The following is a 14,769-nucleotide window of genomic DNA, read 5'->3' on the forward strand; positions in this document are numbered from 1 at the left end:
AATTGAGGTAATTGTTGTTTTTTGTGAATAAAGTCTCACATAATCACTTATTCACTCTAGTAAAATTTATCTGAAGAATTTCTCCAATTCACACGGTTTCTGTCATAACAGATCTTTGTTGCAGAATCTCTTTTCGATCTTCGCTACAACGGTGCATTTTCTCCGATCGACGTTATTGATATTCCTTTTTACTAATTTTAAGGTATGGTTAATGTTGATTTTAAATTTTTCTGATGTAATTATCATTAATTTCTCCATATGAATCCTATAATGTCAATAGATGTATAAATTTTTCAGATTATTATATCATTACTGTTGATTTGACAAAATTTAGTACTCTGATATCTAATATGCAATGTTATAGTGGTTTAAATTAAATATGTTGAATGATTCTCTGTTGAATGATTATGATATATATGTAAGTAATTAGTTTGTTTTCAGCAAATAGGTTTTTTATCATCTTCTGAAACAACGGTTTCGTAAAGCTTCATCAACACAAAAAAAGGTATCTGATTTTCCAACAAAATCAAGTCCCTTGTAATGGTTCTGCTTAACCAAGCCTGTGTTAGAATAAAATCTTCTAGGTCTTTAACGTGGATGATGTTTTTCACCAACTCATGTTCAGGTTCTGATAAAGCAGCAGAAGTAGAAACATAGGCCATGTTGTTTTACCCTGTGAATTGTAAATGATATTTTGAGCAAATATTCTCCATACCATGTTATGAAATATGAACCTTATAAAATCAACTTAGCCATTAGCATTATGAGAATCCAACCAAAGTGACAAATAAAAATCTAAGTTGAAAAAATCACAAAGATGTCATATAAGTAACTTGACAGTTGATACGTACCGTACCATAACCTAAAAGTCGCAAAGGAGATGGTATATTAGCCGCTAGAATTGCTTCAGCTTCCTATGAAAGTACACATGCACATTCAGTGATGAAAACTATTATCCACTTTCTCATCAAGTGTATACTTAAGAAAAAATCCCACATTGGTCTTAAAAAATATTTTCAAGCTTCTATGTGTTCCACGTTATATCTAACTCACTTCTTACTAACAAATTTCAACATTGTTGTTCCAATTGTTTTCTTTTGAAGTTATTCCTTATGATCATGGTGATGTTTTTTTTGCAGGCATTGTTAGGCAGCCAATTGAGGATAAATTTCTAATTTACGTTTTAAATGCTTGAAGGTTAAATCACAGCCAGTTGAAGATACACACAGACAATTGATCTGGTAATTTTTTTGTCTCTTTTTTACGTAGTCAAGTGACCGTACATGCTTTTTGTATATCATTATTTTCATGGATCACATGATCTAGGGTGCATATTTGATTTAAATATCTAAGGGTTTGTGCTCAAATTAAATGTTCTAAACATTATTTTCTATTAAGTAGATTCTTACAAATCTATAGGTCGAGTCTACAATGATTCCACAAATTTACATTGACTTTTTAAATTGACAACCTTATATGGTATGAGTATCAGAATGTGTGATAATAGAGAACTGCTGGTTTGTATAAGTCAATCTTTGATAAAAGAGGATTCTTCTAGTTCTATCAAGGAGGAGCTCAATTTACACATCAGGTTACCGAGTAGTGTATGATATTGATATGAACTAGGTACTTTATTACATAGAAGCTGGGATTAATCCCATTTAAAGAGGTCATAATTTATTCAAACGAGAAAATAAAAGATAGAGCACCAAAAACCAGAGTGCACAAACCGGTTAAGGGCCAAGAAAGAGGAATGATTTTTAACTGCTGTTTGATCAACTGCTAGAATAAGGTTTGAAAATATGTAATCAACATTTTTTTCCTAGTATGCAAGAGTATCCACGTGTCTTTTTCATTTCTAGAATTGATTTTTCTAACATATTGTTATGCATAAGGAGGCATAATTGTTGGTACCTAGATCCTTTCATTATTATGATTCACTATCCAACCAAGGTCGTTAGAAAATAGGAATAACCAAAACAAATAGTCATCTATTTGAGATTATGATATGAATTTAAGATGTCCAATTCAATGTGTTGAAAATAAAATATAGGCAGTAAGGAATTTTTGTTGGGTAATATCCAAGGAAAGAATACAAACAAAAATGGAACTTGAAAGAGAAAAATTAATACTAATGAGTTGGCTGCCACCAAACGCCACGAGAATTTGAAGCAAAATAATAACACCAAGCTTTAAGTAATAGCTGCCACCTGTCGCTACCGCGAAAAATGAATCAGAGTCACCACTAATATATTTATCCCATCGAGGGAAAGGAATACCAGCAAATCTAACTCGAAATAAGAACAAGGTCTTACGACCAGAGAACAGGGCACGGGAGTCGGTTACGCAAGGGGAAGGTGCTAGCACCCCTCACGCCCATCGTACTCGATGGTATCCACCTATGTTTGTTTCTATCTAAAGGGTGTATCTATCACTAATGCAATGCATGATTAAACTTAGAGTTTTTTAATAATTATTGTGCTCGCTAGAGTTGCCTCTATGCCTACGTATCCTCTTAAGAAGAATCAGAGCGCCGTAGTTCTGCTCAAGATTTTCTATGTTTTTTATTGTTTGTTGGTATTTTTTATGGAACAGTTACATCACACTCCGCCGCTCGACCTTTGGAGACTTACGCTGGGATTGGAGTGGAAGTAACATGCTCTTAAAAGCAAAACAAAAGTATGTCGAGCGTCTCGAGTGAACCTTAAACAAGGAAGACTCGATCAACTCTGGGTTTGTGTTTTTTTAAGTTTAGGAATTTCCACTCAAGTGATCCCCTTAAACAAGAGGGACGAGAGTTTCCATTCCTTTTTACTATTTTCACTATTTATTAATGTTTTTTTTAAGTGTTTTCTTAGTATTTTTTAAAGGGATTTTATTTTGGATATTTATTAGGTGTTTTAGTGTTGTAAAAAGAAAAAGAATGAGAATGGGGGAGACTAACTTAATTTCTAATGCCTAGAGTTATTGTTATTCTAATCTAAGTCTAATATTAACATGGTGACTAAATTCTTAAAAGGAGCATTAAAATGATATTAACAAAGTAGGCCAAAAATATGGCAAAAAACAAGTAACAAAATTACACAACAATTATACAAAAATAGCATGAAAATGATACAAAAGCATAAAGGAAACGGTTCAAGCATTAGTACAAAATTAGACCTAAAAATACTATTATTTTTATGGATTTTTAATGAAGGAATTCAATGTCAAAATCAACCTAAACAAGCTACTATTTTTATGAGTTTTTATATCATTTTTATTACCTAAAAATCAAACAAAAATTATGATTCTAACAATTGTTATTACCTAAAAATCTAATGAGAAAATTATGATTCTAAATGTTTTTTATTATCTAAAAAAACTATGTCAAAAACTAAGTCAAGGATTCTAAATTCTAACAAAGAAAATATGGGCTCAGGGAGGGTGTAAATGGAATATGATGGTGTAATTCAGTAAACTGGCGCATGGCCCAAACAAGGAGGCCCAGAGTGATTTTTGTATCAGTTTCAGATTTTTGACTGGGGTGTGATGGACCAGAGAGGTGTGGCATATCAATTCGTGATGGCCCATGGGTTTATTGATCCAAAGATTTTCACTATTCCCATTGATTCAGGTTAAGAGTCCACTAATCTACCAGATTTTTCTTAATATTCTGGTTGACATTAAACTAACTACGATTAATCCTCATTCAATATTATATTAACCTCAATTAGCAACAACTAATACTATTAAATTATGATTAAGCAAAAAAAAAATAAAAAAGAGAATTAGGTTTACTGGAGTTGTGACGCTCCCAATTCTTTGAGCTTTTTCTTCTTCACAAAATGCAACGGCCGCCTCTCCTCCTTCTCCGCTGAAACTTCGACGGCGCTACCGCATGATCACCTCCGTCTCCGCCAAAACTTCAACGGCGCTACCATATGATCACCCCCGTCTCCGCCTCACACACTTCTCTTGTCTCTCTTGTTCATCCCTCAGCTCTTCTCTCGTCTCCGATTTAACATCATCTCCTCTCCGACTCAATTTTGAACGCATATAAGTTGATACGTACGAATTTTCACCGACCAGAGTCCATCCGGTGCATCCGAAAACAGAGAAATCCTGATATGATGCTTCCGATCCTTTAGGTATGAAAAATCTCCGGATCTTTGCGTTTCTCTTCCTCTTCTATTTTAATTTTCAACTCAATCGCGCGGTACAGTTATTGATGCATAGCGATGATGATGTTATTGCAGAGTGATGATGATGTTGTTGCGTGATTCGCAATGGAGGTGATGATGATTCTCAGATGATGATTGAAGCTGCGTGAAGATTTTCTGTAGAATTGGTGAAGAGAATAAGATCGAAGAGGCTGTTTTTGTGAATTTTTGTGGTGATTGAAGAAAGGTGTGGAGAAGGTTGAAGAAGAAGATGAAGATATGATGAAGGTTCATAGGTGAAGAAAAAATGGTAGAGGATGGATGAAGATGGATGAAGATGGATGAAGAGTTGGAGAAGATGAGAAGATGATGAAGTTGCAGAGAGTGAGGATTGATTTGGTGATGGTTAATGGAGGCTCTGAAGATTGAAGGTGTTGGAAGGAGAGTGGCGTGTGGAGAATGAGAAGTGAAAAAGTGAAGAAGAACTAAGAGTGGAGCAATGCTTTGTTATATAGATTTCCCAGGTCAGTTTCCCTCTCCTTTTTCTGTTGAAAAGCTTTGTTAAATTCTGTTAGTTTCTGGTTGTTATGATTCTGTTAGGAGTGTGGAGAGTTAGTTATAGGTTGTGAGTTAGTTACAGACTTATGGGAAGTTAGTTATGTATGGTTATGAGTTGTTAGTGGGATTCTGTTATGGTTAGAGGTAGGTTACAAAATTGGTTAAAGGTTGTTATAGGTTGTTGAAAGTTAGTTAGAGAGTTGGATGTGAAGAGTAGGGCTGTTAAACTGTTAAGGATATCTGGTTTTGAATTTATGTATGGTAGTGATGTATTCTCTTTTGCACTATATGCAGGTTTCCGATGAAGTCACTTGGTAGAATCAAACACACATCATGGGATCTGAACCTGGATGAATCAACCATTGTCAAAATGAGACTGGCTAGCCATGTAGAATGATGAGAAGACTTAGAGTTTGGAGGGAAATAGCTCAGCTCAGTAAGTGAAGTGTTAAGCTTTGATTTTTTGTGCTTAGCTGATTATTTTCCGAACCGTAGATGATACGTCTTCGCTTCTTTTCTGACTTGAGGTTGGTTTTCTTGATTGATACAGGTTTGGTTGTATTATGCTGGGAATTTCTGGTTTTTCTTTTGTGAACTGATGTCTAGTTTGGCTTTTCGCATTGGCATCCGGTTTGTGGTCGCAGACATGAACTCTGGCTTTTACTCCGACTCGGGCTTCGAATATAGGGCAAGACTATTCCACTGAATTTTCCTGTATTGTATCTGTCTTGTGCCTCATTTAAACTCAGTATTAGTTCATATCGCTAACCGGTTTTGTTTCGATGCAGATGGATCCATTTTTAGAATCCTCATTGATCCTTGAAGCCAGCAATAGAGACACCATAATCTGGCAGCTTGTAGTCCTAGAGTGAAGTGCAGGCTCCTTAGATGTTTAAGGCTCGAGTATATAACCTGTATTGCTTGAAAATTTGTATTGGATTTGTGGTATATTTCAAGTGTATCTCAAGTGCAAGCTATTGTTTTTTCTTCGACATATATTTATGCTTCCCTTGTAATGAGTAGATTTAGGAATTTTGTGAAGGGATGAAATGAGTCAAAGCTTCTCTCCAAATTGTATTTGTTCCACTATTTGAGTTTTCAACTATTTCTTCCAACTTTATGCACTCTTGACATGCTTGAATGAGTATTCCTCAAAGTAACATGAAAACCATGAAACTTATCATGTACTTTGGTCAAAAAGTCAACCCTTCATGGTTGACTTTGACCAAAAGTAAAAGCTCCATCAAAATGCCCTCCATCTTAAAATGACCGCACGCACAATGACATAAAGTCCAAAGCTTTAAATTAAAAGGACCCGTTGATCACCACAAGTAGGGAAATAAACCCTAATTCCTTGCCTTTTATGAACTTTAATTAGAATAGCCTTGTAGCATGATAAAGAAAAACCCACATCGCCTATGCTTCAAAAATCCTTAGTTCATAGATCAATACTCAAAAGAAACTGATGGATCAGGCTTATTTGATATGCACACCTCAACCCAATGTGAAATCCTAATCTGCTTCATGATCCCTGATCTCATGCTTTAAGGTGCTTTATTCAATGAATGAATGCAAAGTCATGTTAATGTCCTAATGGAAATATGCAGATGAAATGCAAAGCATAAGCCAGTTATAAATAAATTAGGAGGGCAAATTTTGGGGTGCAACACCACCAAAATCTACACAAGTTGTTGACAAGACATACAAGCAGAGAAGAAGGACCATAAACAATTGTTTCCAGTAGCACTATTTAATATTTGGCATTGTGATAGAATGTTAGAAGGCAGTAAGTGACTATATTCATTAATTAGGTGGAGATTGAGAAATGGTTTGAACAGTACATAGGATCTGGCAGAATTGGTTCTGTTTTTAACTATAATTGAGAAATGGTTATAATTATGAAATTTCATTGATTGTTAGTGGAAGGTCGCCATGTATATATATGCCAGTTTAGAGTTTAGGTAATTTTTTACTTCTGCATCACACTGCAAACATCATTTGTGTTACATTTTAATTAGATTATTATCACACTATATTGTTAGTTCTGCTAGTTTTTCAGTATTAAGGTTATTTGAGTGATATTTTAATTACATTATTATCACACTATACTGCTTTGGATGATGAAAGAAATAATGGTAAAAGTTTCATTTCAACACAAATAGTAAGCCATTGTGATAGAATTTTAGAACGTTAGAAGGCACGAAGTGACTATATTCATTAATTAGCTGTGAGATTGAGAAATGGTTTGAACAGTACGTAGGATCTGGCAGAATTGGTTCTGTTTTTAACTATAATTGAGAAATGGTTATAATTATTCTTATAATATTTTTATGATGCTCACATATTTTGATGATGGTTATGTTTTTCCTGAATGTATATGTATCTCTAATAATTTATTCCTATGCACCTAATAACTTTGTACATACCCTTATTTGCAAGGTTTGGCAGGGACTGAAGAAAATGACGGTGAAGAAGATGAGAGGCAACTCATTCAAGAGAGAAAAACTCAACAACAATCACTCAAACAAGGAAGTTATGCAAATAATACAATAAAATTTATTGGAGGAACTTATGGAGTTTCAAACAGTGAGAAGATGTCTGGCTCTACTTTTGATTCTTTCCCACACTCTTCTGACCCACCTGCTAACAACTCAACTTTAATACCTTCAAGTGAAGGATCTCATGATAGGAGAAAAATTATATTTGTTAAGGCAGTCTCTAGCCCGTAGGATTCTCATGAGTTATAAATAATTTATTGTTAGTTGCTGATTTTAATTTCATGTAGTGTAAGACATACTTAAATATGATAGTTAATCAAATGATTTTATATCTCATTTGCAGGAGGAGGTTTGTTCCTCAAAACGTGACTCGCGATATTATTTCTAGGGTGATCACGAGGATGCCTATTCCCGCTGAAAAGTGGAAAAATTATCCGATTGAAGCAAAGGACGAGTTATTTAAGGATTGTATGGTAAGTATTTATAATTTATAGTCTTATACTTTCTAATTATAGATAAAATTCGGTGTACTTATATTATAATAATGGTGTAGGATAAATATAAGTTTCACTCAGATTATGATCGGAATATTGCAAGAACTATATGGGACAGAACATGCTTGGATCGGTATTCGGATCATTTAAAAAATGCAATAAAAATAGCTTTAAGAGAAGTGAACTCAACGAATTTGGTCGACACTAAGGGTCATGGTCCCAAAGGAATGAAGGCAGGGGTATGGGACGGTTTGGTTGACATTTGGTTGAAACCAGAGTGGAAGAAGAAATATGATGCAAATCGTTGTGACAGGGCTGCCTTACCTGATGCAGTGTTGCACACAGGAGGTTCTATTAACTTAGGTGAACATAAAAAAAGGATGGTAAGTTTTGATGAGATTTTATGTGTTTATAATTGTCTATAACATGAAAAGGATGGTACTGATTGAATCTTCAATGGTTTTTACACTCATTCATTTGTAGTCTGAATGGTTCTCTCACTGGTTGTGAGCTAAACATTGTTTGTTTCCCTTATATCCATTAATTGAAGAAATTTATTTAGTGGATATACTGATGGTGTTGTTAGAGTCTGGGTCATTGGGCGTTATTAGTAACGTAATTTGTTTATCAGATTTATCCTGTTTATCATCTTAAATTGGCAATACTAATCCATCGGTAATATCATATTTATCAGTCATTTTCTGTTAACTTTTTTATATGTATATCTTACATAGGGATATTTAATTTCTTACTGAGCTATTTCTCTTAAACAATCTTCCAATAGTTATTTCTCTTTGTGTTGTGAAAAACGATACCAATAACAAAGTATAATAGGGAATTAGGGAAGAGAATAAGAACACAAGAATTGGTTATAACTGCTATTCTTTTACTTTCTCTTTAAACAAGATTACAAGTTTACAAGAATAACAAATAACCTCTCTCACCCTTTATTAGGATTTGCAGCTTAGCAATGATGAGAGACTAGTATGCTATTTATAATAAAACATAACATACTAACTAATGGGCTTTTTCCACAAGGCCCATTACACAAGTCAACTTAATAAACAAGCTAACTTAACAAATTAGGGTTTAAACACTAAAACCTAATTTAACATGCTAACAACCCTAGCATCTTCGACACAAGCATGTGAACAACCTTCGACTTCATGCTTAACCCTGTCGAACCAAGAAGCTACCCTTCGGCCATACTAGAGTTCGATCCAAAATCTCACAAATCTCCACCTTGGATCTAACTCTACAACATCAAGGGAACAAACTAGCTTTCTTCATGCAGCTTTATCAACTGCATACAGTGGAAAAACTTGCAACTCGGCAATGTCTTGGTGATCATATCAGCAGCATTGTCTTCAGTCGAAACCTTCAGCACTTGGACTTCTCCACGCTCGATTACTCCTCTGACGAAATGCAGCCTCACATCAATGTGCTTAGTTCGCTCATGATAGGCTGAATTCTTCGACAGGTGTATTGCACTTTGACTATCACATTTAACAGTGATACCTCGACCTTGAAGTTTCAGCTCCTTCGCAAAACCTTCAAGCCACAATGCTTCTTTCACAGCTTCAGTTAATGCAATGTACTCCGCTTCAGTGGTTGATAGAGCAACAACCTTCTGAAGTGTTGCTTTCCAACTAATTGCTGTGCCAAACATAGTGAAAACATATCCAGAAATAGATTTCCTGGAATCCATACAACCTGCATAATCAGAGTCGACATATCCTTCGATTACTGCTTTACCATCTTCACCCAAGGCTCCACCATAAATTAGGACTCTATTCAGAGACCCATTTATGTACCTTAAAATCCACTTCAATGCTTGCCAGTGAGCCTTTCCAGGATTCGCCATGTACCTGCTTACAAGACTTACTGCGTATGCTATGTCGGGTCTAGTACAAACCATAACATACATCAAAGAACCAACTATATTAGCATATGGGATGCTATTCATATAGGCTCTTTCCACATCAGTACTGGGACACTGATCAATACTCAGCTTGAATTGAGGGTTTGTTGGAGTCACAACTGGCTTCGAATTCGACATACCAAACTTTTCAAGAATCTTCCGTAGATATGCCTCTTGAGATAGGCATAACTTCGACTTCTTTCTATCTCTTCGAATGTCAATTCCAAGAATCCTGGAAGCAGCTCCCAGATCCTTCATATCGAACTCCTTATTGAGTTCAGCCTTCACCCTCATCACATCTTCGACACTGTTGCTTGCTATGAGAATATCATCCACATAAAGCAACAAAATAACAAATGAATTACCAGGTCGAAATCTGAAGTAAACACAGTGGTCGAACTGACTTCTAATGAAACTTATGCGTGCCATGAACTTGTCGAATCTCCTATTCCACTGTCGAGGAGATTGTTTCAGCCCATACAAGGATCTCTTTAACTTACACACATAATCATCCTTCCCCTTTTCGACATACCCTTCAGGTTGCCTCATCAGGATCGTTTCATCTAGATCACCATACAAGAACGCAGTTTTCACATCCATCTGTTCCAGTTCAAGATCGAACTGTGCCACCATGGCAAGCAGCATTCGAATGGACCTATGTTTCACAACAGGAGAAAACACATCATTGAAGTCGACACCTTCTTTCTGAGTGAAACCCCTTGCGACTAACCTTGCCTTATATCTTTTCGACGTCACTCCTTCAATTCCTTCCTTAACTTTGAAAATCCATTTACAGCTGACTAACCTTGCCCCAGCAGGTTTCTTGATCAGTTCCCAAGTGTGATTATCATGAAGAGATTTCATCTCATCATCCATGGCCTTCAGCCATTCAGTCTTATTTTGACTCCTCATAACTTCCTTATAATCTCTAGGTTCATCATCAAGAACCTCACTGGCAGAGATTAATGCATAAGCTATAAGATCTGCATATCCAAGTCTCTGAGGTGGCTTGATGACTCTTCTCGACCTATCTCTCGACAATAGGTAGTCATCGTCAGTTTCCTCAACTTCAGCATCTTCTGCTTCTTCTTCGACTTCATCTGGGATATGCAATTCAGCATCAACATGCTCCACCTCAACAGGAATTTCTACCTGTTCTAGCTCTTCGTCAGATGTTTCTGTACTTCGACCAACATCATCAGTTTTCTTAAAAGCCATTTCAGCTTCATTGAAAACTACATCTCGACTGGTGATACACCTCCTGTGACCTGGCTCTAGGCACCATAGCCTATAAGCTTTGACTCCTTCAGGGTATCCCATGAACATGCATTTCAGAGCTCTAGGTTCGACCTTGTCTTGCCTAATGTGAGCATAGACTACACAGCCAAATACTCTCAGTTTGTCGAGATCTGGTGGATGTCCCGACCAAACGTCTTCAGGTGTCTTCATATCTAACGCTGTCGAAGGACATCTGTTTATCAGATATGTTGCTGTCGAAACAGCCTCAGCCCAGAACACATTCTTTAACCCCGCACTAGTCAACATGCATCTGACTCTCTCCAAAATAGTTCGATTAAATCTTTCAGCCAAACCATTTTGCTGTGGAGTACCTGCAGTAGTTCTGTGCCTTGCAATACCAAAGGCAGCACAAAAGCTGTCGAATGCCTCATTGCAAAATTTAAGGCCATTGTCGGTTCTCAACCTCTTGACCTTCCTGCCAGTCTGATTTTCAACCAGAGTCTTCCAACTTTTGAAATTCTCAAAAGTTTCATCCTTAGTCTTCTGGATGAATACCCATAATTTTCTGGAATAATCATCTACTATGGATAGAAAATACCTTGCTCCTGAATGTGATGCACACCTTGCAGGCCCCCAAAGATCAGAATGGATGTAATCAAGGGATCCATGTGTTCTTTGTTTGCCTTTGTTGAACTTCACTCTGCAAGATTTTCCAAGTACACAGGGTTCACAAAACTTCAGCTTTTCGACTTTGTCTCCACCAAGCAGATTTTGTTTCCCTAATTCGACCAGACCCCTTTCACTGACATGGCCCAATCTCATGTGCCAGATTTCTGTCTTCGACAAAGGTTTCGTGGATACAACATTTGTCGAACCACTTACAACTTCAGCCTCAAGGGTATACAAGCCTTGTTTCTTCACGCCTCTCAAGACTTCCTTCGAACCCTTCATGACTCTTAGGATACTTTTCTCTCCTTGGAAAACATATCCTTTCTTGTCGAATTCACCAAGAGAAAGCAGATTTCTCTTCAAATCAGGAACAAACCTGACTTCAGTCAACAACCTTATTGACTCATCATGGAGCTTGAATCTAATAGATCCAATACCTGCAATCTTGCAAGCCTTGTTGTTTCCCAGCAATACGGATCCACCATCTTGATCACATAATTCCTCGAACAAGTCTTTGTTTGGAGTCATGTGCCAAGTGCAACCTGAATCCATAATCCACTCCTTCTTAGAGTCACTGCTTGAAACCACAAGAACATCAGATGATTCGAAATCATCTTGAACAATGGCAGCGTTGCCATTATCCTTACCTCCATGATTTTTCAAGCGTTCAGGGCACACCTTTCTTGTGTGACCCTCCTTTTTACAATGATAGCATCGAATGCCAGATGCTTCGCCACTGTAAGACTTCGACTGGCTTTTGCCTTTCTTCTTGTCGAACTTACCATCCTTTCGTAAGAGTTTTCCTTTAACGGCCAAACCTTCGCCAACAGTCGAGGGTTTATGCTCCTTTCGTTCATTCAAGTCCTTAGAGTACAAGGCTGATTGAACTTCTTCAAACGTCAGGGACTCCCTTCCATACAAGAGAGTTTCTTTGAAGTGAGCATGTGATCGAGGCAAAGAACACAATAGTAACAGCGCTTGATCTTCATCATCGATCTTCACATCAATATTTTCAAGATCAAGAATCAGCTTGTTGAACATATCCAACTGCTCAGCCAATACTTTGTCTTCAATCATCTTGAATGAATACAAAGCTTGCTTCAGGTAGAGTCGATTTACCAGCGATTTGGTCATATACAAACTTTCAAGTTTCACCCATAACCCTGATGCCGTCGTCTCCTTTGATACCTGCCTGAGAACCTTATCACCAAGGCTCAACAAAATTGCGCTGTGTGCCTTCTCAATCATAGTTGTCTTCTCCGCTGCCGTTAATGCAGCATTCATGGCTGCCTCTCCCTTCAACGCTTCCAAACAACCCTGCTGAACCAGTAGGGCTTTCATCTTCAAGCGCCACAGACCGAAATCATTCACTCCGGTAAATTTTTCAATCTCATACTTTGTTGACGGCATCTTCTCCACGCTCACCGCACCAATTTGTTGTGAAAAACGATACCAATAACAAAGTATAATAGGGAATTAGGGAAGAGAATAAGAACACAAGAATTGGTTATAACTGCTATTCTTTTACTTTCTCTTTAAACAAGATTACAAGTTTACAAGAATAACAAATAACCTCTCTCACCCTTTATTAGGATTTGCAGCTTAGCAATGATGAGAGACTAGTATGCTATTTATAATAAAACATAACATACTAACTAATGGGCTTTTTCCACAAGGCCCATTACACAAGTCAACTTAATAAACAAGCTAACTTAACAAATTAGGGTTTAAACACTAAAACCTAATTTAACATGCTAACAACCCTAGCATCTTCGACACAAGCATGTGAACAACCTTCGACTTCATGCTTAACCCTGTCGAACCAAGAAGCTACCCTTCGGCCATACTAGAGTTCGATCCAAAATCTCACACTTTGTGATAGACAAATGGTCCCACAATTGTTTATTAGATTCATCTTGTTTATTATCTTATTAGTAACAGTAATATTTATATCATATTTTTATATGTTCTCACTGTTAAGTGACCTAAATTTGGCAATACTAACTAGTTAGGCAGAACCCATAATATCATGTTCTTCTTTTGTTTTACTTTTTTGTCTGCTAAATCTTGAGCATGCACATGATTGGTTTCATGTGTTGACTTTTTTCTTTCGCTCACTTTTTAAATGTGAATTGCAGGAGGAGGAGTTGAAACATACAGTTTCGTTTAGAGACGTGTATGCTCGAGTTCATAAGAAAAGAGATGGAGAATATGTTTCTCAACGATCGAAGTTATTTGTTGTAAGTTATTAAAATTTAAAAATTAAATGTGTAATGTTTAACATGAATGTAGGTTACATAATTAATATATTCTTCGTATGTGTTTTTTAGGAGTCATATGACACGGCTATATTGGAAAAGTATGGAGAAGACTCTTCCACTCATCCGATGATTGATCCTAAAGTGTGGGTAGAAGTTTCTGGTCAGAAAAAGACAAGGCATACATTTATGGATCGTAGCTTAGATGTTAGAAGAAGTATGTCTGCCCCATTTGTTGATGTCACTAGTCATTCCAAAACCATGGAGGAAGATATCAAGAAAGCTGTGGATAAGGAATGACCTCTTTTGTCCAAACACATTTGGCGCCGATGTTGGAGCCAATCCTTTCATTGATTCGATCCATGCCAAAAACACCCATGCAAAGTGAAGTACCTGAAAAAACTCATGGAGATACAAGGTGAAAGAATATTTTAGAATGTTTTCCAATCTATTTCGGAAACCGGAGTTAATTTGGAACCTGAGTTGTGATTTCTGAATTGGAAATAAAATAGAATATTATTGTAATGTATAATGTTTTAGTGATGTTAAATATATTAAAAACTTGATTTTAGAATATTATTGTGATGTATATTGTTTAAGAGATGTTAAATATATTAAAAACTTGATTTTAGTGATGTTAAATATATTTAATGACTAGTGTATTTTCATTTTAGAAAAAAAGTAAAAATTATATTATATTTAAAAATTAAATTAATTAATTTAAATAAATATCAACAATTTCAATACTTTTAAAAATTAATTTATACAAATAATTTTTTACAAATAGTATAATTAGTTTTTATTTAAATAATTATAAAAAGTATGAATTAGTCTAATTAAGATTTATTTAAAAAAGAAAATAAAAAATTGTTGTAAAATTGTTTTAAATATTTAGCTTGAGATTTATTATGATATTTTCGTAGTCATACTGTAGCTGTTTAGTTTAGTTGGGAAGTATAAATTCAACTTCAAATTTTGCTACTGTTTTGT

At 35.9% G+C, this 14,769-nt stretch overlaps 1 protein-coding gene and 2 long non-coding RNA genes across 3 annotated transcripts; 2 read left to right on the top strand and 1 right to left on the bottom strand.

Annotated features, from left to right (window-relative positions):
- Positions 1-1,965: 1,965 nt before the first annotated feature.
- On the bottom strand, positions 1,966-6,434 carry LOC131637768 (uncharacterized). The gene is made up of 2 exons (XR_009294475.1): positions 6,374-6,434; positions 1,966-2,210 (listed from the first exon to the last, which is right to left on the bottom strand). It is a non-coding gene; the product is annotated as an uncharacterized LOC131637768 (long non-coding RNA).
- On the top strand, positions 3,764-5,772 carry LOC131637758 (uncharacterized). Its single transcript, XR_009294472.1, has 5 exons — positions 3,764-4,130; positions 4,239-4,666; positions 4,995-5,136; positions 5,251-5,414; positions 5,489-5,772. It is a non-coding gene; the product is annotated as an uncharacterized LOC131637758 (long non-coding RNA).
- A 39-nt stretch (positions 6,435-6,473) lies between the features above and the next one.
- On the top strand, positions 6,474-14,259 carry LOC131635180 (uncharacterized). Its single transcript, XM_058905812.1, has 6 exons — positions 6,474-6,486; positions 7,140-7,425; positions 7,542-7,671; positions 7,752-8,075; positions 13,660-13,761; positions 13,852-14,259. Exons 1-6 carry the CDS (start codon positions 6,474-6,476, stop codon positions 14,077-14,079), a joined length of 1,083 nt encoding a protein of 360 aa, XP_058761795.1. The 3' UTR covers positions 14,080-14,259.
- The last annotated feature ends 510 nt before the right edge of the window (positions 14,260-14,769 follow it).

This window comes from Vicia villosa, linkage group LG1 (genome assembly GCF_029867415.1).
Source record: "Vicia villosa cultivar HV-30 ecotype Madison, WI linkage group LG1, Vvil1.0, whole genome shotgun sequence".
Taxonomy (NCBI): domain Eukaryota; kingdom Viridiplantae; phylum Streptophyta; class Magnoliopsida; order Fabales; family Fabaceae; genus Vicia; species Vicia villosa.

What these genes read in the sequence shown, in the direction of transcription:
- LOC131635180 (XM_058905812.1), top strand. An exon ending in AGTTATTTAAGGATTGTATG is followed by an intron (nt 7,672 to 7,751) that starts GTAAGTATTTAT and finishes ATAATGGTGTAG; the next exon opens with GATAAATATAAGTTTCACTC. An exon ending in AACGATCGAAGTTATTTGTT is followed by an intron (nt 13,762 to 13,851) that starts GTAAGTTATTAA and finishes TGTGTTTTTTAG; the next exon opens with GAGTCATATGACACGGCTAT.